General features: G+C 42.1%; 1 protein-coding gene across 1 annotated transcript in view; it reads left to right on the top strand.

The window, feature by feature from the left end:
* Positions 1-5615: 5615 nt before the first annotated feature.
* Positions 5616-27894, top strand: part of Ext1 (exostosin glycosyltransferase 1) — a 264897-nt gene continuing 242618 nt past the window's right edge. The window contains exon 1 of the mRNA XM_046464677.2: positions 5616-7171. Within this exon, the coding sequence (XP_046320633.1) occupies positions 6210-7171 (962 nt within the window). The 5' untranslated portion in view covers positions 5616-6209. The remainder of the gene's footprint in view (positions 7172-27894) is intronic.

Here is a 27894-nt window from a genome sequence, read left to right as displayed (position 1 = left end):
AGTGCTTTGTACCCAGTAGGTTCTTAATAACACTTTCTTAAATTTATGTCTATGAGAGTTTTTGATCAGCCTACCTTGAAGTTAGGAAGATAAATTAGGTTCTCTAAAAGAACCTGTAATCTTGTGGCAAGGCCTCAGCATGGAGCTAGAAGATGAGGGTCAAATTCTAAATTTACAATTTGAAAATCATCTGACCTTGGGCAAGTCAATTAACTAAGTTAGTGCATCTCAGCTGGAGATGATTTTGCCTCCTAGCAGCATTTGACAAAGTCTGGAGAAATTTTTGGTGTCAGAGCTGGGTGTGCAGGTGGGAGCCGGGAGTGCTTATTGTCACCTGGAGGGTAGAGGCCAGGAAAGTGGCTAACGATCCTCCAATGCACAGGACCGCCCCTTACAGCAACAAATCATGTGGAGCAAAACTGCAATGGTGCCCAGGCTCAGAAATCCTGACCTACAGCCTTATTTTCTCCCTTGTAAAACTGAGAAAAATATTCTCTTCCTACTTTGAAGCTGGTGACAAAACTCCAGCAAAATCCTCACCAAGTGTATGAGTATATTGTAAATGAGGAAGAATTGTATACAGATAGCCCCAAGGTCTGGCACCAAGCCTGGTACAGAGTAGCTGCTCAATAAATATTTGTCCAGGGAATGTGTGAATGAATTGTTGGGACCTCCTCTCAGGACTGAGTTTCCGTTTACTGATTTGTGGGAGTGGATAAGGACAATGCCAGTGTCCTAGGGATCTCCCTAGGATCAAAAAGATAATGCCTGTAAAGCCCTGGTCCCGGATTTGACACATGGGTATCGAATTTTCCTGCTTTGCCTTTGGCTGGCTCTCCTGCCTGACTGTCCTAGGGAAACCTGGTGGGGCTTCTTACTTACATATGTTAGTTGAAGGATTTACAATGGCCTAATTTGAGCTCTGTTAAGATAATTTTAGTAATAACTCCACTAGAATGAAAGACCCAGTCTTGTGTTGAAGCACTACTACAGTGTCTTTGTTTTTTATTTTTATAGTCCAGTTTTCTTGGGGCGTAAATGACAAATTAAACACGTATACATTTAAGGCATATAACATGATGCTTTGATTCATGTGTACATTGTGAAATGGTTATCCTAATCAACGTAATTAATATGCCTGTTACCTCAGTTATTTTTTTCATGCATGTGATGAAAATACTTCAGATCTACTGTCTCAGTAAGTTCTAAATACAAACGGTCCCCCTACTTGGGAGAACTCAACATAATGCTTTTTTTTTTACTTTATAATGGTGCAAAATTGATACACATCTAGCAGAAACCATACTTTGGATTTTGAATTCTGATATCCCCCCCCCCGCCCCCCCAGAGATGTGCAGTAGGATGGTATCTTGAGACACAAGGCAGCAGTCAGTGGCCAGCCCTTGTCATAAGGGGCGAATGACACACATCCTACAGGGCACTGCCTTGCTAATCATGATGCTCAGTGGGGTAGGTATGTTAAATGCATTTTCAATTTAGGATGTTTTCAGTTTACAATGCATTTGGGACCTAACCATAATCAAAAGTCGAGGAACATCTGTATACAATACAGCACTGTTAATTACCGTCACCATGCTTTGCGTTAGAGCCCCAGACCTTCCTCATCTTTTAACAGAAACTGTGTCTTTTGGCCAACATCTTTCCATTTCCCCTTCAGCCCCTGGCAACCACCAATTTACTCTCTCTTCTGTTGGTTTGACTCTCATTTATTATTTTATGGGGTGCTGAAGAATTGAACCCATGTCCTTGAGCATGTTGGATGAGTCTCCATCACTAAGCTATACCCCCAGCCAGGTTTGACTTGTTTAGATTCCACATGTAAGTCTATCATGCAGTATTTGTCTTCCTGCATCTCACTTAATTCTCTTTGTATATTGTCCTTCACATTCAGCCATATTGTCACAAATGGAAGGATTTCCTTCTTATTATTTTATTTTTGGATTGAACCCAGGGGCTCTTTACCACTGAGCAACATCCCCAGTCCTTTTTATTTCTTTTTATTTGCTCTTTGCTAAGCTACTGAGCATCTCACTAAATTGCTGAGGCTTGTCTCAAACTTCCCATCCTTTTCCCTCACCTTCCGGAGTCACTGGGATTACAGGTGTGGGCCTGGCTGAATAATATTCCATTTTATATAAGCACATTTGATCCAGTCACCAGTTAAGCAGACACTTGAGTCCATATCTTGGCTGTTGTGAATAACCCAATGAGTGTGGAGTGCAGATAGCTCTTTAACACAGTGATTTCATTACCTTTGGATATATGCTTAGAAGTCAGATTGTTGGAGCAGATGGTAGTTCTATTTTTTTTTTTTGTACCAGGGATTGAACTCAGGGGTGTTCAACCACTGAACCACATCCCCAGACGTATTTTGTATTTTATTTAGAGACAGGGTCTTGCTGAGTTGCTAAGCACCTCACCATTGCTGAGGCTGGCTTTGAACTCTCAATCCTCCTGTCTCAAACTCCTGAGTCACTGGGATTACAGGCCTGTGCCACTGCGACCAGTGGTAGTTCTATTTTTTAAGGAAATCCATGCTGTTTTCCATAATGGTTGCATTAACTTACAGTCCCACCAACAGTGTACAAGGATTCCCTTTTCTCCACACTCTCAACACTTGTCACCTCATTTTGATGATAGCCATTCTAATGGGTATTGCAGTAGCATCTCTTTGTGGTTTTAATGTGTATTCTCTGATGATTAGTGATATTAAGCACCACTTCATGTACCCATTGGAGCCATTAATATACATTCTTTGGAAAAGGTATATTTAAACTCTGTGCTCATTTTAAAAATTTTAACCCCTTATCTGCTGTATGGTTTGCAAATATTTTTGACTTTTAAGTCGCCTTTTTATCTTGTTGATTGTGCAGAAGATCTTTAATTTGCTGTAGTCCATTTGTTTATCTTTGCTTTTGTTGTCCATAGTTAGGGGAACTTTTCAAGCTTGTTCAAGGGCCTTGAAATAAAATTTTCGTCATTTATTCCTTCATTTAAATCAGTGGTTGACTCCACCTATATAGTCTCTGAACTATCCTAGGCACTGGGGATTAAGGAGTAAAACAGACCATGCTCCTTACAGTGAAGAAACACAGTCAAAAATACATAAATAAATTAAAAATAAAAGTTTCAACAAGTGAAGAGGGCTTGGTAAAAGGAAAGCAAAGGGAGATGGAATGATGATACTCTTGAATGTTCTACTTTTGATTCCATTGACTTTGAAATGGAGACTTTGAGCTAATGATACTACACATGGAGAACAATTTACAATTTACCAATTGAGATAGGCTGGCAAGATGAGTATTATTTTGAGTTTTCAAATGAGAAACTGAGGTTCAGTGAGATCAAGCCACCTATGTAAGGCATGAGTGAATGACAGATCTGGGGTCCTAATTTAAGCTTTTCTAATTTTCAGTACCAAAGTTTTTCTCACCATATACAGCATGAAGGAATGTGAGTTTAACAGTGGGGCGTGGGATGAGGGAATCAGCCAGAATCGGGCAAGAAAGTCAAGGAACTCCTGCCAAAGAGGAAGAGGACACAAGAGAGCAAGAAGAACAGCTAGCCTAAAACTGCTAAGGTCACCCAGGACAACTGGTAGGATATAAAGGGACTGCAGTGCTCACAGTCCCACCTTCCCTGGGGTGGAGATCATTTGCACCCTGATCTTAATAGAAGGATCCCTGTCTTGAAGGACTGTTCTTAGCAACCCAGGGTGGGGGAACCCTAGGTCACATGTGGTCTCCATCACTGCATTTATGAGCATCGTTGTCAACATGTTTGAAAGATGACCGAATCCTTGTTTCTGTCCCAGGCCTCTCCAAGTTGTGCAGGGGGTACAGATCAAATCTGGAAAAGCTACCTCATCTTCATAGGGAGAGGCTTCAGGAATGTACAGTAAAGTCCCACCCATTCACCCTCCTCCCTTTGTTAAAGCAAATTTAAAACAACAAAGACCTAAAACTTTCCACTCTATCATTTTACTAGGCCTTGTTATAACTGTGCCCTTAGTCCACACCCCTCTGGGGTTTTCTGCTGCCTGAGGGAAGCCGGGAAGTGTCTCCCAGCTCTCAGTCACTCCCATAATAAACAATCACTAAACAGATTGCTGCCCTAGGCAACTGCCTGTCCAGCTCGGCCAGGCCCTGAGACTTCAGCTAAGGAAGAGAGTGGTAAACCAGGATTTCAGGCTCTGAGGCCAGGAAGCTTGACTTTGACCACAGATGCGTCTTTGTGGTCCTAGAGGATCTTTAGAAGGACTCATTCATCTGAGTTATCCAGTGAAGTTCACCAGAGACAGCTGTAGCTTGGGGGTGGGGAGTGGGAGGTCAATTGAATGAAGGACCCACCATCTATACTAATGGTAAATAAAGTATTTCCTGTTTCAAGGTTCCCTTTTACAACCCGGACAGCTCGTAGTTCTACAGTCATCTATGCTTACGAGATCTTAAAAATCACCACCACCACAAAGAGAATAAACATCAGTTTTGAGGACTGACAGTAGCTTAAGTTAACCGTCTTCTCTCCAACCAATAGAATCCCCCCGCCACTGCCCTCCCGCTGTCATTGAATAAAATAGACGGAGGGGGTCCAGGAATGGAGGAAAGGACACTGAGAATTTGGAATAGTTGTTTCCTTTTAGTACAGAAGCAGGCATGGAGAATTCTAACAATTCTTCTCGATTATGATAAAATTGCTTTTTATTCTTGGGATTAGGGTGTCTCCGTGGTGAAGAAAGAAAAATGGATGGGCTATATAGGGGAATAAGGGAGAATGTTTAAATGCTTAATAGGAAATAAAGATACTGGGCCTTGGAGGGTCGAAAGTGGGCTGGGATAGCATTCTTCTGATCCGCGGTCTTTTCCATGAAGTCCCTACGCTCCCCCACCTCGGTTCTCCCCACTTCTCCATTTTCAAGCATCCTCTCCAGCAATCCGCACACACAGAGCCTCCTGCTAGGGGAGGCGTTCCCGGCAGGCACCAAAGGAGACGGGATTCTCGAGAGCGCCAGGGGTATCCCGAGCAGCTAGCAGCGCGGGGCGGGCCTGGTCGTCCTGGCTTCCCAGGCCAGAGGTGCCCCAGGTTCCCGGCACTGCCCAGCCCGGATTCCGGGCCCACCCGCCCGGGAGGCCGCCCAGGGCCGCGCCGTACAGCGCACCGCTCCGCCCGCCCGCCCGCCAGCCGGCCAGCTAGCGGGCCAGTCATGGCCACGGCGCTCCGGGGTCCCCGCGCCCCCGCGTCCCCGAGCCGCGCCGGCGCCTCTGCCGGCGGCCGGGGGTTATGAATGGGCGCAGCGGAAGCACCGCCCCCCCCGGACGTGACGCTCGGCCAATGGCAGCGCGGGCTGCGTGGATGGATGAGGTCAGCGCTGTCGTGTCGGGAATGGAATGTGTAAGTGTAACATTCAGAACCGGGTAACATTCGGCGACCGAACGCGGCGGTCGGCAGCGATCGCGCGGGGGCCTGCGAAGCGCCGCTCGGGGCCGGCACTGCCCGCGGGGAGGACGCGCCGCCGCCGCCGCCCAGCGCCGCCGCCGCCGCCGCCAGCCGGGCCGCCGCGCGTCCCGGGGGCCGGCCCCGCGAGCGCAGGAGTAAACACCGCCGGAGTCTCGGAGCCGCTGCAGAAGGGAATAAAGAGAAATGCAGGGATTTGTGAGGTTACGGCGCCCCAGCTGCAAGATGCACTAGCCGGCTGAACCCGGGATCGGCTGACTTGTTGGAACCCGAGTGCTCTGCACGCGAGCGTGGATGAGTTGAAGTTGCTTTCCCGGGGCTCATTTTCCACGCTGCCGAGAGGAATCCGAGAGGCCAGGCAATCACTCCGTCTTGCCATTGATTGGGTATCGGGAGCTTTTTCTTCCCCCCTCTCTTTCTTTTCCTCCGTCTTATTGCATGCAAGAAAATTACAGTCCGCTGCTCGCCCGCCCTGGGTGCGAAATATTCAGCCCCAGTCTCTCCCGTGCATTGTGCAACCCAAAGATGAAAGACCGAAGGGGAGAAAGTTAAAGAAATCGCCCACATGCGCTGGATCAGTCCACGGCTTGGGGAAAGGCATCCAGAGAAGGTGGGAGCGGAGAGTTTGAAGTCTTTACAGGCGGGAAGATGGCGGACTGGAGCTGAAAGTGTTGATTGGGAAACTTGGGTGATTCTTGTGTTTATTTACAATCCTCTTGACCCAGGCAGGACACATGCAGGCCAAAAAACGCTATTTCATCCTGCTCTCAGCTGGCTCTTGTCTCGCCCTTTTGTTTTATTTCGGAGGCTTGCAGTTTAGGGCATCGAGGAGCCACAGCCGGAGAGAAGAGCAGAGCGGTCGGAATGGCTTGCACCAGCCCAGTCCGGATCATTTCTGGCCCCGCTTCCCGGACGCTCTGCGCCCCTTCTTTCCTTGGGATCAATTGGAAAACGAGGATTCCAGCGTGCACATTTCCCCCCGGCAGAAGCGAGATGCCAACTCGAGCATTTACAAAGGCAAGAAGTGTCGCATGGAGTCCTGCTTCGATTTCACCCTTTGCAAGAAAAACGGCTTCAAAGTCTACGTATACCCGCAGCAAAAAGGGGAGAAAATCGCCGAAAGTTACCAAAACATTCTAGCGGCCATTGAGGGCTCCAGGTTCTACACCTCGGACCCCAGCCAGGCGTGCCTCTTTGTCCTGAGTCTGGATACTTTAGACAGAGACCAGTTGTCACCTCAGTATGTGCACAATTTGAGATCCAAAGTGCAGAGTCTCCACTTGTGGAACAATGGTAGGAATCATTTAATTTTTAATTTATATTCCGGCACTTGGCCTGACTACACCGAGGACGTGGGGTTTGACATCGGCCAGGCAATGCTGGCCAAAGCCAGCATCAGTACTGAAAACTTCCGACCCAACTTTGATGTTTCTATTCCCCTCTTTTCTAAGGATCATCCCAGGACAGGAGGGGAGAGGGGGTTTTTGAAGTTTAACACCATCCCTCCTCTCAGGAAGTACATGCTGGTATTCAAGGGGAAGAGGTACCTGACAGGGATAGGGTCAGACACCAGGAATGCCTTATATCACGTCCACAATGGGGAGGACGTCTTGCTCCTCACCACCTGCAAGCATGGCAAAGACTGGCAAAAGCACAAGGATGCTCGCTGTGACAGAGACAACACCGAGTACGAGAAGTAAGTAGTGGGGCTGAATGCCTTTAGGAGTCACCCTGGGCCCGGCCCACCTCGGCCCACCTCGGCCCACCTCGGCCAGGTGTGAGGGTGGGGGAGGGAGCGGCTCAGGAGTCTCAGGTTTTTTCCTTCCTATTTGAAGCTTGGGACTGAGCACCCTGGTTCAAGTGTGTGGCCAGAAGTTGGGTAAAGTGCCTGAGCACTTTCTTGAGCCAAGTGGATGACGGAGTGTCTCCCTTTTGCTTAGAAAACCTTCAGGGGAATGTGTCTTCTGTTAAGGAGGGTTCTGATCTCTTTTGGAAACTGTACTTAAGCTGGGCATGGAAGGATGTTTCTGAGGGTATCTAGAGAACCCGAAAGGGGCTGATCTACCCACAATCAGCAGATCTTTCCCTGGAGATTGATGCTTTGTTTGCAAAACTCATGAACACTGTACCTGTTCTTCCTGGAGTTGTCCTGCTTCAAAATTTCATCTTTTTGTAAGCCTTCAGTTCATGTTAGCTGGGAGAGTGTTTTAATTATAACTACTAAACTTGTGTGCCTGTCTCCTCCTTCCTCCATGGCATTGACTTTTATGAAGAGAGATTGTAGGCCTGTCAGGGCCAGTAGGCTCATATTCATTCATTCATTCATTCATTTACATGTATGTGCCCTGTCTCCTTCCTAGGGGAAACTTTAAAAAATCTGGGCCTCAGGCCCATTGCTGTAAATGCTGCTGGCTAATTTAGATTTCCCTTTTCCCTTTGTCTTTATTCATTTGCATATAAATTGTAGACTGTTACTCTTTGAATGGGTGTGAGATGCCTCCTTAGCCTCTGTAGTGAGGCAAGTTTTGTCCAGTTGCTAAGTAACTGAGTTGGTTACTTTGTAGCCCTTTTCACCTTTCCTTTTCCTTTCCAGTGACAGTAAAGGACAAAGTGGATTGGGGACTAAAGCTAGAATCCACAAATCTGCTTTAACCTGAACTTGGCCTGTCAGTTTCCTAATAGATGGGGTCTTCCCCAACCCCAGACTTTCCCTAATCTCTGGCTGTGAAAGAGTTAGTGAGTTCTTACAGTGCATTTCCACGTTACGCCAGTTAAAAACCAGAGCAGCCTTGTGCTACCCAGGGAAGGAAGGGGAACCTCTTGGCTGAGTATAAGAGGAACTGGCAGAGGTTGGCAGATTTTGCAATTGATTCATGAAATGCAGAATAGGGAAAATGCTTCGCAAACCTGCCTGGAACAGGAAGGGGCATGGTGGGAAAGCAACCCTGAAAAGAAAGATTTGATTGTAGTCTGTGAATTTCCTCAGACTCTCAGGCCTCTGTGGGAGTGATGGGAAGGGAAATTAAAGTCCTCCTGTACTTGGTCACAAAGAGTGAAGGAGGAAGTAGCAAGCTCTGGGATTCTGATCCTCAAGCCCAACACCTTTTGCTTTCAAGCATAAGAAAAGCCTGAGGCTAGGATCAATTCTGAATCTATTTTACTTTTACTCAGGGGTAGTTATGTGTGAATGTTGGGTGCAGTAGCAATGGATTAAAAATCTCTCACAAAAGAAATTTAAACTATGGTTAGTAATGAACTGCTCTGTTTGTGTGACATTTACATTGACCTGTTCCTGTGGGTGCTTTTAAGAAGAAATGCGCCTAGCCTTTCAGGAATTTCTTTGTCTAGTGTGTATGGTGGAGTAACTCAGTCTGAAGCCTAGCCTTTCTATGTCTCCTAAAGCAATCCTACCAAATTTTGTAGAAGGATTGTGTTGTTCTTCCTACTGAAAGAACTAGCTGATATTTCACTCTAGGAAACATGAATTATATATTTAGTTGGAAAACACCCGCAATCCAATAAAAGAATTATATCTTCCTTGGCCTCTTATTCCCAAAGTAAATATTAAATCTCTACTTTTTCTCCTGAGTGGAAGTTTTAGATTTCCAGAGATTGGCACTGGTTAGAGGTGGGGCTTGTTTCCTTGCAGCTTTAATTTTTGATAATTAAACTAATTTCTGACCTCTTTGTGATTGGGCCAAGAAATCTGACACCAACACCCTGTTTTGATTTATGTTTAAAGACCACCAGGGGTCAGGAGCTTCAGATTGGATCTCCTGGTAAAAGTAGCATTTAGAAGGAAAGCAAGTTTGCTCTTTATCCCAAGCAGAGCTTTCTTAAGCAGGGTCACCTCTGCTTTATGTTCCTCTTCTGCACACCTTACAGCCCTAACCTTGCTCGGTAGGACAGGATGCTGCCGCAGAACATTTGCATTCACTAACGTGGCATACCTGCAGTTTCTGTACCCTCATTGGGTTGTCAGAATTTTTGTTCTTGGCAAATGAAGCTTGCAGAAACTATTGGCTCTACTATGACTTTGGAACCATGAAGATGAAGCAAGAATTCTGAAATGTATATATGACATGCTCTCCTAGCAAGTGTGTGCTGTGCTCTGGAGGAAGAGCAACTGCTGTAAATATTGATGCTTTCTAGAAGTTAGTTTCCCATACATGAGATGCGCAGCTCCTCAAGTCTACTGCTAATCTTTCCAGGGCTTTACAGAGGAGGTGATAAAGAAGTTAGGACTATAGGGGTGGTCTGTATAAGTTTAGCGGCTTACAGACTCCTGTGACTTTTGATTCTCATCTTGAACATTAATATTTCCTTCTGTGAAATGGATTTTAGGAAGCTTCAGGTTGCTATAAGCATTCATTTGGTAATGGCTTGTAAAAAATGATTGTTTTTTTTTTTTTCATCTATCTCTCCTCTTTATTAGCAAGTGCCTATGAAAAAACTGTACTTTAATTTATTCCCGCCAACAACCACATGTTGTTGGACTTAAAGGGATCTGATAATGTTTGGACTTAAAGGGATCTGATAATTTGATTGAAAATTTATGGTGTCAAGGCCAAGTTAGGATATTATAGAATATATACAAATATATCCACTAAAAACAGTTGCTTTTCGTGAAATACAGCATTATGTGGTACTATCTCATTTTGTGAAAATGAACATTATATAAAGGTATAGAAGAGCTACATGGAATGAATGAAAATACTTTTGTAATACAGAAAAAGTAAATTTCCCCTGTCATTTTTTGACCCAGACTTCCAAGATTATATTAAAACATTCATTTTTATGACACTCATAATTAATTTTCATCAGTTACATATTTTAACAGATGTAGATGACACCAGCTAAAATAAGTCGCTGCAGTGATTAGATGATTTGTAATGAAGCCTTAGAGAAATTCTTTGTGTTTTATATTCTTTGAGCTTCTTATGCATCCTTATAGAATTACTGTATTTTGCATGAGCTTCATAGTTCATATCCCTTCAAAGGACATTATTGCAAAACTTCAGATTTGGCTATTTGAAATAGAAGAAAGAGAAGAAATGTGAGATGGCTTCTATCTTTTGACCCCTCCAAGCAAAGTGGTGGCAATTATTTTAAGCAAATTCTGGGAATAGGGAAAATTCTGTGCAGGTCTTTTTGATAACTTCATTTTCTGTTTTTGCTAAAGCTGTACCCCACTGTCCTCTATCCTTAAGGGTAGGTGGTCATTCAACTTCTACCAGTCTCATTTCACAGCTGTTGAACAGAGGGACGGAATATTTAATTGACCAGTCAGAAATCTGGTTAGTGGCAGGAGTAGCCCTACAATGCAGACCTCCTGGATTTCCCCATAATCTGCATTTTTGCATTTCCAATCACAGCCATCAGACACCCTTAAAAGCTCTCCAGCCACTAGGAGATCTGTACTGGGGGGTCTTTCTTGTGAGACTTCTCTTGGAACCCTTTGGAGGCCTACTGGGAACTTGGACAAGCTTCAAAAAGAGAAGGAAAAAAAAAAAAAGCAAGCACATATGTATACAAATTGTCACCTGGTTTTAAGGACTGACACACTCCTGCTAAGGCCATCTTCAGATTTACAACTCTTACTCTGAATCTTCTTACCTTTTTCCATCATTTCTAACTAAGGTGGATGGGTCCCTGGAGCTGCTTAGCCTAGAAGGGAGTTCTTGGAACCCTAAGGGGTTTGGCCCTAAGGGGTTTAGATTGACCAAATAATAAGTTGTGTTCAGATGCTTTATAGCAAAAAGAAAATGTGCACAAAAAAGTAATAATATAGATGACACTTTGTTTTTTCCTATTATCCCAAACTGTTCCCAGACACTTTGAGCAAGTTCATGATCCAGCAGTGAACCTTAGGCAAATGTTTTCCTCTCCTGCAATGAAAGATGAGAATTGTGATTCACATGTATCAAATGTAAAATATTAGCATTTTTTTCCTCTCCATAGTTGTATGAGAGCACAAAAGCATTTCTAAAATAGACTGCATGAGCACATATTAAGAATAAAGGGAGGGGGCTGGAGTTGTGACTCAGCGGTAGAGCGCTTGCCTAGCACATGCAGGGTGCTGGGTTCGATCCTCAATACCACATAAAAATAAAATAAAGGTCCAAAGTACATGTATGAAGACATGAATTGGTGTGAGTATACTTTGTATACAACCAGAGATATGAAAAATTGTGCACTATGTGTGTAATAAGAATTGTAATGCATTCCACTGTCACATATAAATAAAACAAATTTAAAAAATAAAATAAAGGTATTGTGATCAACTACAATTAAAAAACAATATTAAAAAAATAAATATAGAATCAGCTCTATGCAGAATGACGAAGTTGGCATGTTCATCTTCTGACACTGACCTTCTAGTTCTCTCATTTCCTCCCCTTTTCACTTCTCCCTGAACCTGCTTTCTGGAGAGCACCTGAAAGCCTCATTCACAAGGAAACCCTGCATCCAGGTTGCGGTGTGACGGGCCACTTCTAGAACATGTGCATGTTGATGGAGTCCAGACTGGCAAAAAAATGAGGGTTCAAGTAGAATCTGTAGTCTGAACTAGGGGCCTACAGACTTTGTCCTCAGATCATGAATGGCTTGCAACTAAGGCATGGGCAGGCCCTCCCAATAGGAGGCCACTTTCAGTCCCTGTGACAATGACCTCAATGGGAAGTCACAGAATTGGCAAAAGAGGAGATGCCACAAGGTGGATATTGTTCTTTTGGCCAGAGCCTGAGAATCTGTCTCCTCAGAACACAGTGCCAGATAGCCCTGCCAGTAGTGACCTTGAGTATGTCAGTGTCACATCAAAGGCTGTGGTTGATGGCCATCTGCTGTTCTCACAGCCATCTTGCCAGCTGCCTTGTGAGGCCATCTACTAGGGTGTAAACAGAGGCCAGCAGTGGTGAAGTGGTTTGTCTAAGGTTTCCCAGCTTATAAGTGGCTGAACTGAGGCTATAGTCCAGGTTTTCTGGCTCCCAGTTCTCTGTTCACTGAGGTCTGCTGCTCCTTGATTCTGTTCACTTTTTGGCAGGTGTATTCAGAATGAACCAGGTAAGGTGAGGCGGTTCCTGGATTCTGCCGTCTACAGATGTGACCATCCAAGCGCCTGTTTCCCTGAGCATAATGACTAATTGTTTTTACAGAAGAGCTCTTGCACCTCTACCAAGCTCTTGTAATGAACAGGGCCTCCCTGTGAACTAAAAGATTTGTTGGGTGCCTGTTACTTGAATTTACCGTTTTTCTTTCATTTAAGCCTTTCAACAGTAGTCTGGGGGTATGTATCCATGATACAGATTATAATGTAGGCTCCAGAGAGAGGGTCAAGTAAGAGCTCAGTGTCACACCTGGTGCATGAATGGCTTCCAACAAGGGATCTTAGATTTCAGAGTTCATTTTCCTTGTCAGAAATGTTACCACCTTAAAGAATCAAACTTTCCATCTGTTTACATGCAAATTTTTAACCAGTTGAGTCAGGGGTTTGTGGATCAACTCTTTTTTTTCTTTTTTAACCTTTCCCCTTAATGCCTTTACTTTGTAAACATGATTCCCAAGGAAAGAACTTGGCTTGGAGATGTGGCCCTTAATTCTGACACCAATCTCTGAACTCCTTGATCTCCTCCATTCAAGCAACATGGTGCCGTGGTCTATATGAATTCTGTTTTTAGTTCTCTCTAAGAGCTCCTTTAAGAAAAGTGAGGAAGCCACAAGTGAGCTCCATGAGTGACCTTTGCCCTCACTGGTAGCCCCTACAGTGTTTCCCCCTTTAATTGTAAGTGAACCTTTGAAATGGAGACTGGGGTAACTGTGACCCAAGGTGGAGAGTGTGATCCAATGGCAAAGAAATGGAAGATTCTGTACCTGGAACACAGAATACCTGCTCCCAGGACCTCAAGCTTCTGAAAGAAAAGAGTGCTGCTGGCTGGGGGTATAGCAGGGGGAAGAGTAAGTGCTTGGCATTCACTAGGCCTCGGGTTCAAACCCAGCACTAAGAAGGAAAGAGGAGGGGGGAGGGAAAAAAGAAAAGATTAAAACATGTTAAATTTTGTGGGAAATTGGGAAGGTTCAGATGATATGAGGTGAAATTAAATTTCAAATCCCATTATAAGAGCTGGCTATTCTTGTGAAACTTTGCTGCATTTGGTCTACTCTAACACATAAATGCACCTGTATATTTATATCATTCTATCTCTTCGTATCCAAGTGCCTGTGTAGACATATTAATTACTACTTAACTAATAAGAAGTGTATTCAGCACAATTTTCTTAACTTCCTTGTTTGTACCAGATGCCCATGTTCCTTGGACCTGGGGCCACCACAGTGTGCCATACCAGCTCCTGACTGTCTCCTGACCACTTCTGTTTATTGGTTTTCTAAAGTTGAAGACAGACTTTAAATTTGGATTTTTTTTCCTTTAACATTCTCCAGAAGCATGTATTTACTTGTCCTATTAAATAGTCTTTGAAAATAGAATTGTTTTTTACTTCCAGCATTGGGGATTGAATCCAGGGTCTGTGTATGCTAGGCAAGCACTCTACCACTGAGCTATAGCCCCAGCCCTGAAAATAGGATTTTTAAGATGTGATTTTTTTTTCCAACTCATACTTACCCCACAGTTTAACCACTGAACCACTTACCTTTTCTTAGATACTGAGTTACCTTATGTGTATATATGTATATATGCATATATTTATTTATTTATTTATTTTTTTTCACTAGAAATAAAGTGTGATCCATGTTGGGTGTTTTCTTCTTGACTGAGGTCCCTACCCCCAAACAATAGAGAACTTCCTGCCCTGTTCCCCCCACCCCATTCCAATCCCATTGAGGCAATAGCTCTTTAAGGTACTGGTGAACATCCATTCAGGGAAATAGCCATCATTAAATGACTGCTTAGATAAACATTTGTAGGTGTTAATTGGTCCTGCAGGGGGTCTTTGAAGCTTCCTGGGCAGTGTTCCCTTTGAAGTTTTGCTTTTGCTCCTGTCAGAAACCTCCCTGCATCTTATACTGAGCAGGAGGCCGGACTTCTCTCTCCAAGGACCATGCTCCTTTTCTTAGGATTTCAGAGTCTGCAGGCCTGACCTGGGGAGGCATCTTTCTTCTAGCTATTTGTATCAGTAAATCAAGGCCACATTCCTATTTTCTCTTTGGTTGGTGAATCCATGATTCATAGGACCTGAATTTGTGTTGGTCCCTTCCCCTCTGGGCCTCCAAGTCACATTCTAAATGAAGATGTGCTGTTCTTAATTATTTAAAAAACAAAACAGAAAACAAAGTGAACCAAAAGTTTATACCTAGTTATTCTCAGTCCCCCCCTCCCCTTTCAGCTTAATTATTGCTTTTAATAGTACTGAGAGATTTGCAGGAATACACATCCTCTTTTTGTGTATCTGTTTGTCTGAAGACTTGTAAAAGGGAAGAAATTATGACCCTGGACCAGGAAAGTTACCGACTCACAAAGAGTCCTGGTCTAGGTTTTTAACCTCTTGGCCTCAGTTTCCACATCTGGAAATGGAGACCAAGATACTGGCCCCACAGGGTCATTAAGAGGATCAAAAGAGGTGGAATGTATGTGAATGTGCCTCGTAAACGCTAATATGCTCTATAGGGTGTTGTTATTATTAAGCCCCTTCCTGCCCTTTTCTAATGACCATAGGGGTTCACTTAAGTTTTATAACTTTTAACTAGGAACTCTATTCATCTTTTCCTTGAAACTTAAATTTCAGGCAGTTGTGGTAGGTGCCCTTGGAAGTTCAGCCATTGCTTTGTGGGCTGTGGAAAGGCCTACTTAGTGTCTTGAGTTGGAGCTTGCAGGTGGCAGGGGATGGAGATAGAAGAAGGAGGAGAACCAGGTACTTCCTTACCTCCATGTTCCCTGGTCAATTGCTCTGAGAATGCAGGTTATCCCTTTTGCAGTTAACTTGTACACCTTACCAGTTGCGGGTGACATTTGGAGGGACAACTTGTATGAGTGGAGCTCAGCTACTTGGTAGCCTCTCTGAGGGGGAGAAGAATCACCCAGTTCATTTTAAGTCACAAGATTTATTACAAGGGCTCATGAAACAGAAACTGAACTGAAATTGGTCTGGTAAATTCTCAGGACTCAGCTTAATACCTGGGACAGGCTACTTTGTGCCTGCTTTGGCCAGCATCATTGCCTGTGTGTGTGTCTGCCAGCTACTGGCCAGTTCTTTCCTAAATTCTCTTATCTGGACCTTGGAAAAAAATCAGTCTAACTTTTCCAGTGCTTCTTCTGGGAGAGCCATTTGTATTAGGTCATGTCTTCAGTGTGCTGGGGACCTGATCAGTGAAAGGACTGCCTGTCACCTTACTACCCTTGATTTATTAGGTGGACAGCCTTTTGCAAAGAACAGCTTAGAGTTGCTTCCTGGAACCAGGGACTGTGGTTAGGGGAAGTTGTCTGTGGCAGGCACTGTTGAAGCCATATCCTGTTGGCACTTAGTATTTGAGCCCAGTTGTTGTTGTTGTTGATGATGATGATGATGATGATGATAGCAACAGCAGCTAATATTTATTGAGGGTGTACTATATGCTGGGTAATGTACAGCATCTTCTTTAATCTTTATGTCTACCTTGAAGTAAGATATCCATTTTATCTCAATTTTATAGATGTTGAAACTGAGTCACAGTGTCTCAAGGTGACCCATTTAAGAGTTGTGATATGAACTCTTAAAGAGTTATGACATAACACGGTTATGATATAAACAGATTGTCTGACTTCCAAACCTGTGGTCTTAACCACACCAACCTTACCGTTTGAATAGCTGGCATTGATGTCAACAAGATCATGCACTCACATAAAACAATGTGATTGATTTATGGAGTATCATTTGGGTTTCTCTCCTAGAATTTATTCAATCTTACTTTAGAAGTGAGATGGTTCTAGTTTGACAATCTGGTTTCCCAGCTTACAGTAGGTTAGAAGCAGTAAATTTATAGATGAGAGAGTGATTCTTGTAGATGGATCTGGGAAGAAAGGTCAGCTGTCAACCAAAATACAGGGAAGTGGGTCAGAAAGTTACAGAATATAAAGCCCAGAAGTAAAGAAGCATGGCAATTTAAGAATTGCAGGCTCAGTGCCCAGGAGTGGCCTCCCTATTCCTCAGGAGTCCCAGTACCTACGTCCTTGCCTGTCACCCAGTGGAGCATCTGTAAATATCTGATGAACTGCTGCAAGGTTTAGGATTGACCCTGAGGCATCATTTGGGTTTACTGTCCTTTAAGAAAGTAGAAAAACAAACAATCCACTTGATAACTTTTGTGACCATGTGGGTAATATAAAAATATTTTGAGTCCCTTAAGAATAAACTTGTCACCAACCGCGGTGTATTCTCAAGGGCTCTGAAGAGACAGGATCTCCTTTGGGTTTTTGGTGGGTTTGGCTAACTCAGATTTCTGGTTTTTTTTTTTTTTTTATGACATACCTGTAGTATAAACTCGAGACATGATATTGTGATGTGGGTCTGTAGCGCTAGCTTACCTCGATTGACTAGTGCCCAAATGCCTTTAGTGAAAAAAGTGGCTCTAAGCCAAGGTTGACCTTTCTGTCCAAGGTGTAACATATGCATTCTGGGGTTTGGAAAAGGGAGGTGCCTGTGAGGTGATAAGGGGACATCTAGTCTGTTGCCCAGGAACTCTGGGAGGTATGTTGAGGCTCATGTCATTGCCTTCTTTTTTTCTATTATCCTTGATGGGCTCAGGATGGCAGATGATGGTGGAGGAGAATGGATTTCACGTTTCCTATGTGCATTCCAGCATCCTGGATTGGTGGAGATCATCCGTAGTGATCATACCACCATCCTGCTAGAATGTACCTTTGGGGTTTCTCCTAGTTCCTGTGTTGGCAAGGTGTGGTGAGCCAGCCTCTCACCCCCTCCCCACTCCCCAATTTCCATTCCTATGGCAGATCTGTGTTCTTCCTTCCCCCCTCTTTCCCATACACCCTCTTTCCTCTTTCTGGAGAGCTGCCACCCAGCTCCATCTTCCAGAGTCATTTCCTCGAAGCCTAAGACCAGGCCAAATTCCCTGGGTCTATGCTTTCTCTTAGAATATTTAGTAATTACCCCAGCTGTAAATTTCCGTTGGTTTAACTATTTTTCTCTCTTCCCAATGGATTGTATAGGCCCTGAGGGGAGGATTCATGTGTGTGTGTGTGTTAATTTAATCAACAGATATTTATTGAGTTCCTAAGATATGCAGGCACTGGGACTCAACAGTGAATAAAAGAGACACTTGTCCTGCACTCAGGGCACCTACAGTCTAGTGGCTAGAGGTGAGACCGTACAAATCATGGCATGTGTTAAGAAGATGCTGTAAAAAAAAAAAAAAATGTAAAGGCAGTGGCTCTCAACCTTGGTTGTACAACAGGATCTCAAGGGAGGACCTCTGAGGACAGGTCCTGGCCCCAATTTAGGTCAGTCAGACTCTATGGATGAAGGTCCAGCTTTCTGCACAGTTCACCAGGTGTACTACATGCCCAGGGAGCTGGTGGAGTGGGGGAGGACTTTGAAGTTTTAAATATGGAGGGGGAGAAAGGCCTCTGGGAAAATGGCCTTGAGCTGTTTCCCTTCAGAACCTCAGCATGCAGGCCTGATTCATAGTAGGCACTGCGTTTTTGTTGAATAAATGAAAAAAAATTACATTTATTTAATAAACAGGAATGTTACCACTGTAGATTCAAAGTGCCAGGTCTGAGGCTGAGACAGGAGGATCTCAAGTTCAAGTTCAGCCGCAGCAATGTAAGGAGGCTTTGAACAACAGCAAGACCCTTGTGCCCCCCCCCCTCCCCCCCAAAAAAATAGGATGGGGGATGTGGCTCAGTGGCAAAGTGCTGCTGGGTTTAATCCCTAGTACCAAACAATAACAACAAAAATGTCACTCTTCTTGCTTTATAACATAGGCCTTCCTATTCCCCTTCCAAGGTCATTTTATTCATTTGCGTATTCCCCTAGTTTCTGTTTATTGTCATAGGAAATTTCTTCCAATAAGTGTTTTTAACTTTTTTTTAAAAATTGTCGATGGACACAATACCTTTATTTTATTTATTTATTTTTATGCGTGCTGAGGATCAAACCCAGTGCCTCTACCACTGAGCCACAACCCCAGCCCTGGGTGTTTTATAATTTTTAAGTTATTTTCTGCCTTCTCCTTTCTTTTAAAAAAAAAAGTATTTATTTTTCAGTTGTAGTTGGATATCTTTAGTAGTATCTTTATTTACTTGTTTTTGTGTGGTGCTGAGGCTCAAATCCAGGGCCTCGCCTTTGCTAAGCGAGCCCTCTACTGCTGAGCCACAACCCCAGTCCCCTCTGCCTTTCCCTTTTTTTTTTTTTTTAAATTGTTGTATTAGATGTATCAGTGAAATCAAGTTAAAATGAAGCAAGGGGGTTTGCTGTATTATATAAATCCAAAGAATTTATTGCTATAGGCAAAACCATTCTGAACTTTTTATCATTTAATTTTAACTGTCTGTAGATATTGGACCCTCACCCCCCTGCACTTTTCATTTCAGTTTTTCTCCCCAAAGGTTGATTGAGTAGATCTTATGGCCTACATTTTTTTTTTTTTTTTTTGCTCAGGTTACACCTGAACTCTGTTAACTGATACTGAAGTGTTGCCCTAGGGCGTTTACCAGCATAGAGCTTAATTGAGCTATCAACCTTCTAATGAATTCGTATTGAGATTTATCATTTAATTAAAAAGTGAAGGGAGAAAAAAGCAAAAGAAAGATGTGTCACTGTTTCTCCCACTGGCCTCTACTTCCTCCTTCTAAACTCTCCTGGTTTGATTGTGATGGCAAGTGGAATCATCTGGAATATCGTATTAAAGGACCCAGGGTGCATAGACAAAATGGATGGTGCACTGTATTACAATTACCTGACTGCTTAGTGGGTCTTAAAAATTGATTCAGATTTGGTGACAATCATATGGCACTTGATTAAATGTGAATTATGTTTTATGTTCATCCTAAGGTTGGAAAGGCCATTTTCCAAAATTATTGCAAGGTCTGTATATCTGAAGCAATCTGAAAATCCAATCAGAAGGAATCTAATACTGAAATGCTGCTGCTTTCCTGAGAGGCAGAGAATAAATTTTTCGTGAAAACACCATTTCTTATAAGCTACATGCTCCTTTAAAATTCACATTGCATTAAAAAAGCTACCTTTAAGCAGCACTTTTTATGATGACTGCATTTTTAAGTATGCAAGAGTAATATTGCAAACCCATAAATGTAGGGCAGTCATCTTTTATTGATTCAAAGAGTAGAAATGTGTAATATTTTTTGTATTTGGATTGTAGAGTTATATTACGTGTTTTTTTTTTTTTAAATGAGTAGTATTTTCTGTTAAGATAAAATTTAAGTACCTCAATGTTTAGTACAGTTAAAAGATGGGAGTAGTATTTTCCTGTATTTATTTTAGACTTCACTATGTCTAAGGAGTAACTCAAGTAGGGATAAAAGAGGGCAGAAAGGATTCAAAGCCAAAATCCATTTTAGGTTTCTATAAAAGTAATCTAAGCAATGTGCACCTTTGGGCTGGGGTTGTAGCTCAGTGGTGGAGCACTTGCCTGGCATGTGTGAGACACTGAGTTCAATCCTCAGCACCACATATCAAAAAATAAGATAAAGGTATTATGTTCATCCACAACTAAAAATATTTAAAAAAAAAGAAAAGAAAGAAACGTGCATCTTTAAATTTTAGAAACTGACATGATAACCCAAGGAGGGTTGGTGAGGGTTGGAGCTTCTTTGGACCTGGACCTGTTTGTCTCTTTTGATGTTCCTGCATGAGACCTGCTCCATAGCTGCTGATTGAGGACAGTGGCTCTGTATATTGTGTGCACATCTGTCTGTCTGTTGTATATGTGTTCATGGAGGGGATCATGGTGTTCAACTGACCCTGAATACTTGGGTCAGAGAGGAGAGGAGTAAGATTATGGAAGTGATCTTAAGATCTAGCATAAGTCTTGCATCATGTACATAAGGAGATCAAGATCCAGGGAAGTTTGGCAAGTTGCCCAGGGCCGTGTAGTTAGTTATGACAGACTTGAAAGTAGAGTACATGTCTCTTGATTTCCAGTGCAGGGGCATGTGGCGGTCACACATATGGGTCCTGGATACTGGTGGTTTGAATTCCAGAGGTGGCTCTGTCACTAGACGTGAGACCTTTGGCATATTCTGTTTCCATTTCTTCATTTGTAAAATGGGGATGATAATAATTTCTGTTTCACAGGTTGTTATTGGGAGGATTAAGTGGATAATAATGTGTGACATGCTTAGGACAGTGCTTGGTGCATAGTGAACACTCAATAAAGAACCACTGTTACTGTCATTATTAATCTCTGCCATTAAACCACATTAGACCCAAATAATTCCAGTCTTACAATTTGTGTGTGTTTATCATTGTTTTCATTTCATTTTCTTTCCTTTGACCTGTTTACAGCCCTTTAAAATTGTAGTGTGCAACGTGATACCACAGCTTGCCAGTCACATCGAAGCTCATGGTGGTTTGGCAAGTGCCCAGAATTCCAACCACCTGTTGGAACTGTTGCCAAAATACAGTACATTTCATTGTCTGGAAGTCGTTCAGTCAGGAGAGCAAATCATTAATATGACTGTGTCTTTTTTTTTTTTTTTTTTTTTGAGAGAGAGAGAGAGAGAGAAATTTTAATATTTATTTTTTAGTTTTTCGGCGGACACAACATCTTTGTTTGTATGTGGTGCTGAGGATCGAACCCGGGCAGCACGCATGCCAGGCGAGCGCGCTACCACTTGAGCCACATCCCCAGCCCATATGACTGTGTCTTCAAGAAAATTTTTTCTTTCACAAAAGTATTATATTCTGTGAAGATAAGCAGGCACTTGGGTCTTTCTCCTATCTCCTGAGAAAACATTAAAATGGGTGGCAGGTGTGTTAATGGTATCCCCTGAAATAAATTTCAGAAATAAATCTGTGCAAGATTGAAAATATAAACTAATTAATTTCTTTCTCTAGCAATCCAAGAAGCCACACAAGAGATCCTGTCACGCAGGGGCGTTGGGTGAATCCTGAAGCAATAACAGGAAATAACTTTCTGCTCTTAATAACTTGCACTGCTATTACCAATGGATGACTTTTCCTCTAGGATGGCATTTTTGGCCACTGCAGAACCAAGACTTGGGTACTGTTTCTGCATGTCATGTTTAAGTAGCATGTACCTGTCCTTGATGATAAACCTAGAAGAGCAGCCAAGGTAAAAGTTAGGAAAGAAACTCAAACCTGTGGTTTGAAGATCCAGGAGCATTCAGACACATCAGAAGGTCAATTTTCATCTTATCTCCCAAGAGACAGCTGCAGTTATGAACAAACATAGTGTAAGAGCTTTTCTGTAATACTGGGTTTGCCACCAAATCCAGATGTGAGCTGATTCCTATTGGAATCCACTTTATAGCGAGCTTCACTGTCATTGGATCAACTAGGCCCCTTGAAACTTCAGTGTCCATGTATATATATGTCTCTCTATATAGATATTTTATTTATTTATATGTATATCGTAATAGGATTATATTGTTATAAATCATAGAGTTATGCAGAGTGTTCCCTAACATATAGATTTTTAAAAGGGCCTCTTGAGTGCTGAGTGGTTCACTAAGTACAGGTTAAAGTGAGCTCTTCCTGCTCTCATCCCCAATTTGATATTATGTGGCTCAAGACAAGAAGTGGGATGTGTATTCTATGTCTGTTTTTTTTTCTAGGAATATTCCTGAGACTGATATTGAATATTGTTTTACACCAAAAATCAAGGGACAATTTAAAAACCTTGTTTTGGTGGCAGGGGCATCTGTGTTCCTTTTCCTTGTCCCAAGTTCCTCATTTCTTTTCTATTAAATCAAGATCTTTTTTTTCAATGAACTGATTTGTAGATCCAGGTAGTAGCTTGGTAAAAAGACCTCATTGTATTTCTAGTGAATTCACTGAATTATAAGAGATGTGTTAAGTGGACATTTTGAATAGGTCTCTGAAAATATAAAATACTTGCTTTTGGAACTCCTGGGTACGATGGCCTGGGAGCTTTCTCAGTTTGTTCCTATTCAGGCCGTGGTACAAGAACTATCATTTGAAGCCTGTCATTTCAGTCCCCCCAGGGGTATAAAAATGGTCTAGTGATTTTTCAGATAGCAGAGCACAAATCAACAGGCCATTTGGCCTGCCCTTCAGCCCAGGGCATTACTTGTTAATCATCAGCTTCATCTGCAGCAGCTTCTATTAAGCATTACTCTGTCCACGCAGGTGAGATGGTAATCTGGGAGTCTGGTTCCAACATGTACTGAAGGATTCTCTGAAGTTTCCTTCCTCTTTCTATTCCCTCAACCTGCATAATTTTAGGGGTTCAGGCATGCAGACTTTGGGAGTCCTATTTATGTCATTCAGGCAAGTAAATTCTGGAAGTTAGACTGTAGCCCTTGAATCTGTTTTTGGACCTTAGATTGTTCTGCCTTGCATTATAATTATTTAGTTTCTATCTGTCTAGATTGTTACTCATTTAGGTGTAAAGTTGACTTATTCCCTTGTGGACCCCAGAGTCCTCCTCCCAGTACAGTGACTTGCTTGATGTGTCCTTACTAAAGGTTATTTTATTTGATTAGCCCTCTGTAGTTCTTTCTTTCATGTGGAAATTCCAGAACCAAAACAAAAGGTAGAAACATGGCAAATTCTATACTTTAAAAAAAATCTATTATAATTCTTTCTTTGATATGTGTATTTTTCAAATATAGAAAATATTAGATATAGAAAATATTAGGGTTCAAAGTATATAGCACCTCCTTTCATGGTGGAAAAATGTACCTGAGAGGCTTTTTCTTTCTACTATTTGCTTCTAAATGTATTTTAACTGCAAAGTTATTTGAATGGTTCATACTTTATACACGACTTAGGCTCAGAACGGTTAGTTGTATGTTAGTTGAACATCAATTACCCTTGAATATCAGCTAGCTCCAGGAGAACAGGGATGGTGTATATTTGTTTTTATTCTGTTTCCCTAGCACTTAGCATAGTGCTAAACTTACACTGGGTCCTCAAGGAGTATTTGTTGAATGAGCATTTTTCTTTGTGTTAGTGCAGGAAGACTTTGGAAACTGAATTGTTAAGAGTTTATTTATTTATTTATTTTCTTGAATAAACATCTCAAAGACAATGTTGATTGGGAAAAATATATTTAGAAAAGTTTTTTTTTAACCCCCCCTGGAGATTTAAGATAATAGGAGTAAAATTAGAGATTTACCAAAATCAGATGATGATTTGCAGCTTTAAATTAACTTAAGCCTTTGATTGTCCTTTTAGCTACAAGGGAGGTCCTGGGTTGTAACTCATTCATATTTTGATAAACTAGTGCTTTATGGAACCTAGTCTGCAATGTATTGTTTGAGATGGGCCCCAGTTGTTGGCTAGATACAGTGTATATTGCTTGGAAGCTGGCATCCTTTTGGGGAGCAGGCTGAGAGATGGTGATCCCCAAGAAGAGAATCGTGGTAGAATTCTTTGGTAACTCCATCATAAAGGATGCCCTTGTTCATTCTTTTGGTGCCCTGGCTGCTTCCCGCCATGAAGGGATCAGAGCTCATCCCCATCTCCCTGCTGGTGGAATGGACACAACATGCCATGAACTTTGTTCCCACAACATAAACCACACACAGAAGGTATAGGGATGTGATTCTGTGGTGTGACCGCATGGCATGGTTTCTGCAGGCTGACCTCAGCTTCTACGCTGCATCCTAAGGCCACTTAGCTACAGGCCTTTGGTTGAAATTCACATCTCTGCAGAACCATACCTGGCACTTCTGCCCACACTTGCCAAGGATGGATTTTGCACACTTCTTCTTCCCAGGTGTTCTCTGGCAACTATCAAAGGACCATTGGAGGCCCTTCTTTGTGGCTTTTTACAAAAGCCCTATCTCCTGCCTGAGTCACATGACTTCACTCTGCTTCTTCCTTTTAGTTAATCTTGTTTTCAGGAACCCTCCTTCCTTCCTCTGAAGGCTTGTGTATGCTTATGCACTCACTCACACACACATACACACTCACAGTCACACTCTTCCGGTGCCCTGATGCTCCCTTATTCTAGGTCAGGCCTCATATTGCCATTCAAGTCAAGCTTTCTTTGCACATGCGAGTTCTCCTCTCATAAGCTCGACTGCAGGGCTGGGGATGTGGCTCAAGTGGTAGCGTGCTCGCCTGGCATGCGTGCGGCCCGGGTTCGATCCTCAGCACCACATACAAACAAAGATGTTGTGTCCGCCAAGAACTAAAAAATAAATATTAAAAAATTCTCTCTCTCTCTCTCTCTCTCTCTCTCTCTCACTCTCTCTTAAAAAAAAAAATAAGCTCGACTGCAGATTTCACTTTTCACTAAAGAGAACTTAGGGCATAAACCACAATTAGTGGATGTGTTGGAAAAAAAAAATCTGTCTGCAGAAGTGTGACTTTAGCATTGTTAAAAATACAAACATGTGATGGTGCACACCTGTAATTCTGGCCGCTCAGGAGGCAGAGACAGAAGGATCCAGAGTTCAAAACCACCCTCAGCAAGAGCGAGGCGCTAAGCAACTCTGTGAGACCCTGTCTCTAAATAAAATACAAAATACAGCTGGGGATGTAGTTTAGTGTCTTAGTGCTCCTGAGTTCAATCTGCGGCACCGCCCCCCACCCAACCCCCCAAAAGTATAAACATTATAGAAAGTTTCCCGACTAGACTTTCCAGGACCACCTTTAGCAGTTCAGTGTTTAATTCTTCTTGTCTTAAGTACATATTATTTATGTTCTTGAAAACAGGATCATTACATACATGTTCTTTTTTGATATCTCTTTTAATCACTTAATTATATCTCAAACATTATTTCATGGCTGTATGTATATCGCTCTTTCTCATTCTGTTTCAATAGTTTTGAGGTATGTGTTGTGAAAATAAGTACTTTGATTAGATTAGGGTTGAGGTAAAATTGACATCTGACTCTTGTTTGCGGTTTCTGTTTCTGTAGAGTCACATCCCCATTTTTTGATAACAAGTAACACCCTAGATTTTTTTTAGCAAAATGAATTTCAGGGGGATATCTAAGTTAAATGCTATTTTTCCCCCATTTCCCACACTTGTTTAAAAATCTGTTTTAAAGCTCCCAAAAAGCCTTGAGATGTTACTTTTAAAAATGTTTTTAAAAAATAGTGTTTTTTCCCCACCCTATTTCTCTGAAAGACCAAAGTCCACTAATGGAAGACTATCAGTCTCAGGTCTTATGTACATGAAGAAAAAAACTTTTCTCTGAATCTGGATTACTCTGGGATTTGCAATTGCAAATAGAGGAAGTTAAGGTAGGACCCTTAAATAAAGGTAACTTAAATAAGTCCCTTAAATAAGGTGTTTTTGGTGGAAAATGGGTGGCAAGGTACAACCCGCTGTTTCTCATTATTTCACACAGTGCTTTCAAAATGTCTGTTTTGTCACTTGGCACTAGTGAGTACAAATCAAAACTGGCCACATGATCGAAATCTCTGACTGGGCGGTGCATGGGTCTTACTGTGATTTAGTCAAAATTAAGAAAGCAAAAGCAAAGGAAGAAAAAGTAAAAAGAGGGTTCACATTTTTCTCATCATGGGGCTAAATTGCTGCCTGCTGAATTTTCTCTTTATGATTAGAACTGACAGTTGAACAGATAGGTTTTATTTTTTGGGGAGTTCAGGAAGAAACTGTCAAGTTTTGGTTTGATTGTTCTCTTTTCTGGGTCTCTCCTTATTTCCCCTGTTTCTTCTTTTCTTTTTTTTTTTTAAAGCATGGTTGTATTTATCAGAGAGCAACCACTGTCGGGCACATCCTTCTGTGGTAAGCATTTGCAGATTTAAGTCTGAACCGTACCAGAAATCACTTTGCATTTTTCTGGTGTAGCAGAAATGAACCCAGTTCATTCGCTCTGGACAGCTTTGCCCAAGTGGCTCAGAAGGGACCTACTTGATTTTCTAAAGAAGCCCTCATGCAGGATCTGATTTAATATAGCTCCACTAAGGCAGATTGACTTTTTTTTTTTCATGTCCCGGTTTTATGTTTCCATGAATATTGGCCTTAATTTCCCCCAAAATGAGGAATGACCTTGCTCAAGTGTCCCTGGCTCATTTCAGTTCTCAAGTAGTAAGCTTGGGAAGGTTCTCAGCTGGGAGAAGGAAGGGGTGTTCAGCAGTTGCCATTTGATACATTTGCTTTCTACCTGCTGGCTTCAAACGGTATTAATTTTTATGTGCTCATTGTGCATTGTGTTTAATTAAAAGCAGTTCTATTCGCAGAGGCACTTGTAGGATTTTTTTTTCCCTGAAATGAATAAAACAAATAGGCATCTGGTATTTGTTTTGTAAAACACAATTCCCATAAAATGAGGAGTAATAAAACATAATTATCTGTAAAGGCTTGTTTTATAAGCCTGAGAATGGGCTTGTTTCTACCAGGTTTTTAAATTCTACTCATGGGATGAAGAATCTCATTGTACTTTAATACATAACAACAATAGCAACAAATGCTTCCCAATTACATGCATGAGTCCAACTTATCTTTTATTAAACAAATGTTATTTTCTGTTATAGGGTACGTGGTAAAAGGTTGCCATTACATTGCTTCTAGGTAAGCACATTAGGTTGAAGGATTTATTTATTTCCTTGTCTATCTTCTGTATAGTCTTATAGCTTTATATATGATTTATTTCCTTCAGCATAATCATAGAAATGACTTCATAGCTGACCGTTGAGATTTTTAGGTCACAGACCACTCTGTGGTTTTCCAAACCTCCTTTTAGAAAAATACACATCAAACTTAACACAGGTTTTTGTAGGGTTCATATACCTTCTGATGCTTGGTTCATGACCTCTGCCATTGCCTAATAATTATTTTAAAAACTGTGCTTATAATCTGAAGCTAATATTTTAATTTTCATATATGAATATCTGGTGGAAGAAATCTATTCAGTGTTTTAAAAGCACTGGAGTAATTTTAGGGTCGGGCTCCTTTCTAGGAATGGAGGACCTCTTTCATCTGGGGGTGGGGGATACAGAGTGTGGCTCCTATAAAAATTACTAATGCAAAGGTGGATGTGCTGTCAGATTGGATGGCAGTGTCTGCATCCCTCGGGGCTCCTGTTCCCCAAACTGTTTTCATTGTTTTTGTACAGTGCTGGGCATGAGCCTTGAAGTGGTGAATTCATCCTCTGAGGTTGTGTGTCCATTGCTGCAAGAATAAAAGAAGCAGTAGCAGAGTCCTGCAGCGCAGTATTTCATGTGACAGTTTTATGTGGTTGTGTGATGTTGCAGAGTCTTGCATGTAATATCGACCCTCTTCTTTTGAATCAAAGCACAGGATTTTACTGGAGAAGGGTGGTTT

Source organism: Marmota monax, unplaced genomic scaffold (genome assembly GCF_021218885.2).
Source record: "Marmota monax isolate L192 unplaced genomic scaffold, Marmota_monax_Labrador192_F-V1.1 WCK01_AAM20220418_F8-fsc00003, whole genome shotgun sequence".
Classification (NCBI taxonomy): Eukaryota; Metazoa; Chordata; class Mammalia; order Rodentia; family Sciuridae; genus Marmota; species Marmota monax.
The sequence above is the reverse complement of the archived record's forward strand: the minus strand, read 5'-3'. Positions and strand labels throughout refer to the sequence as shown.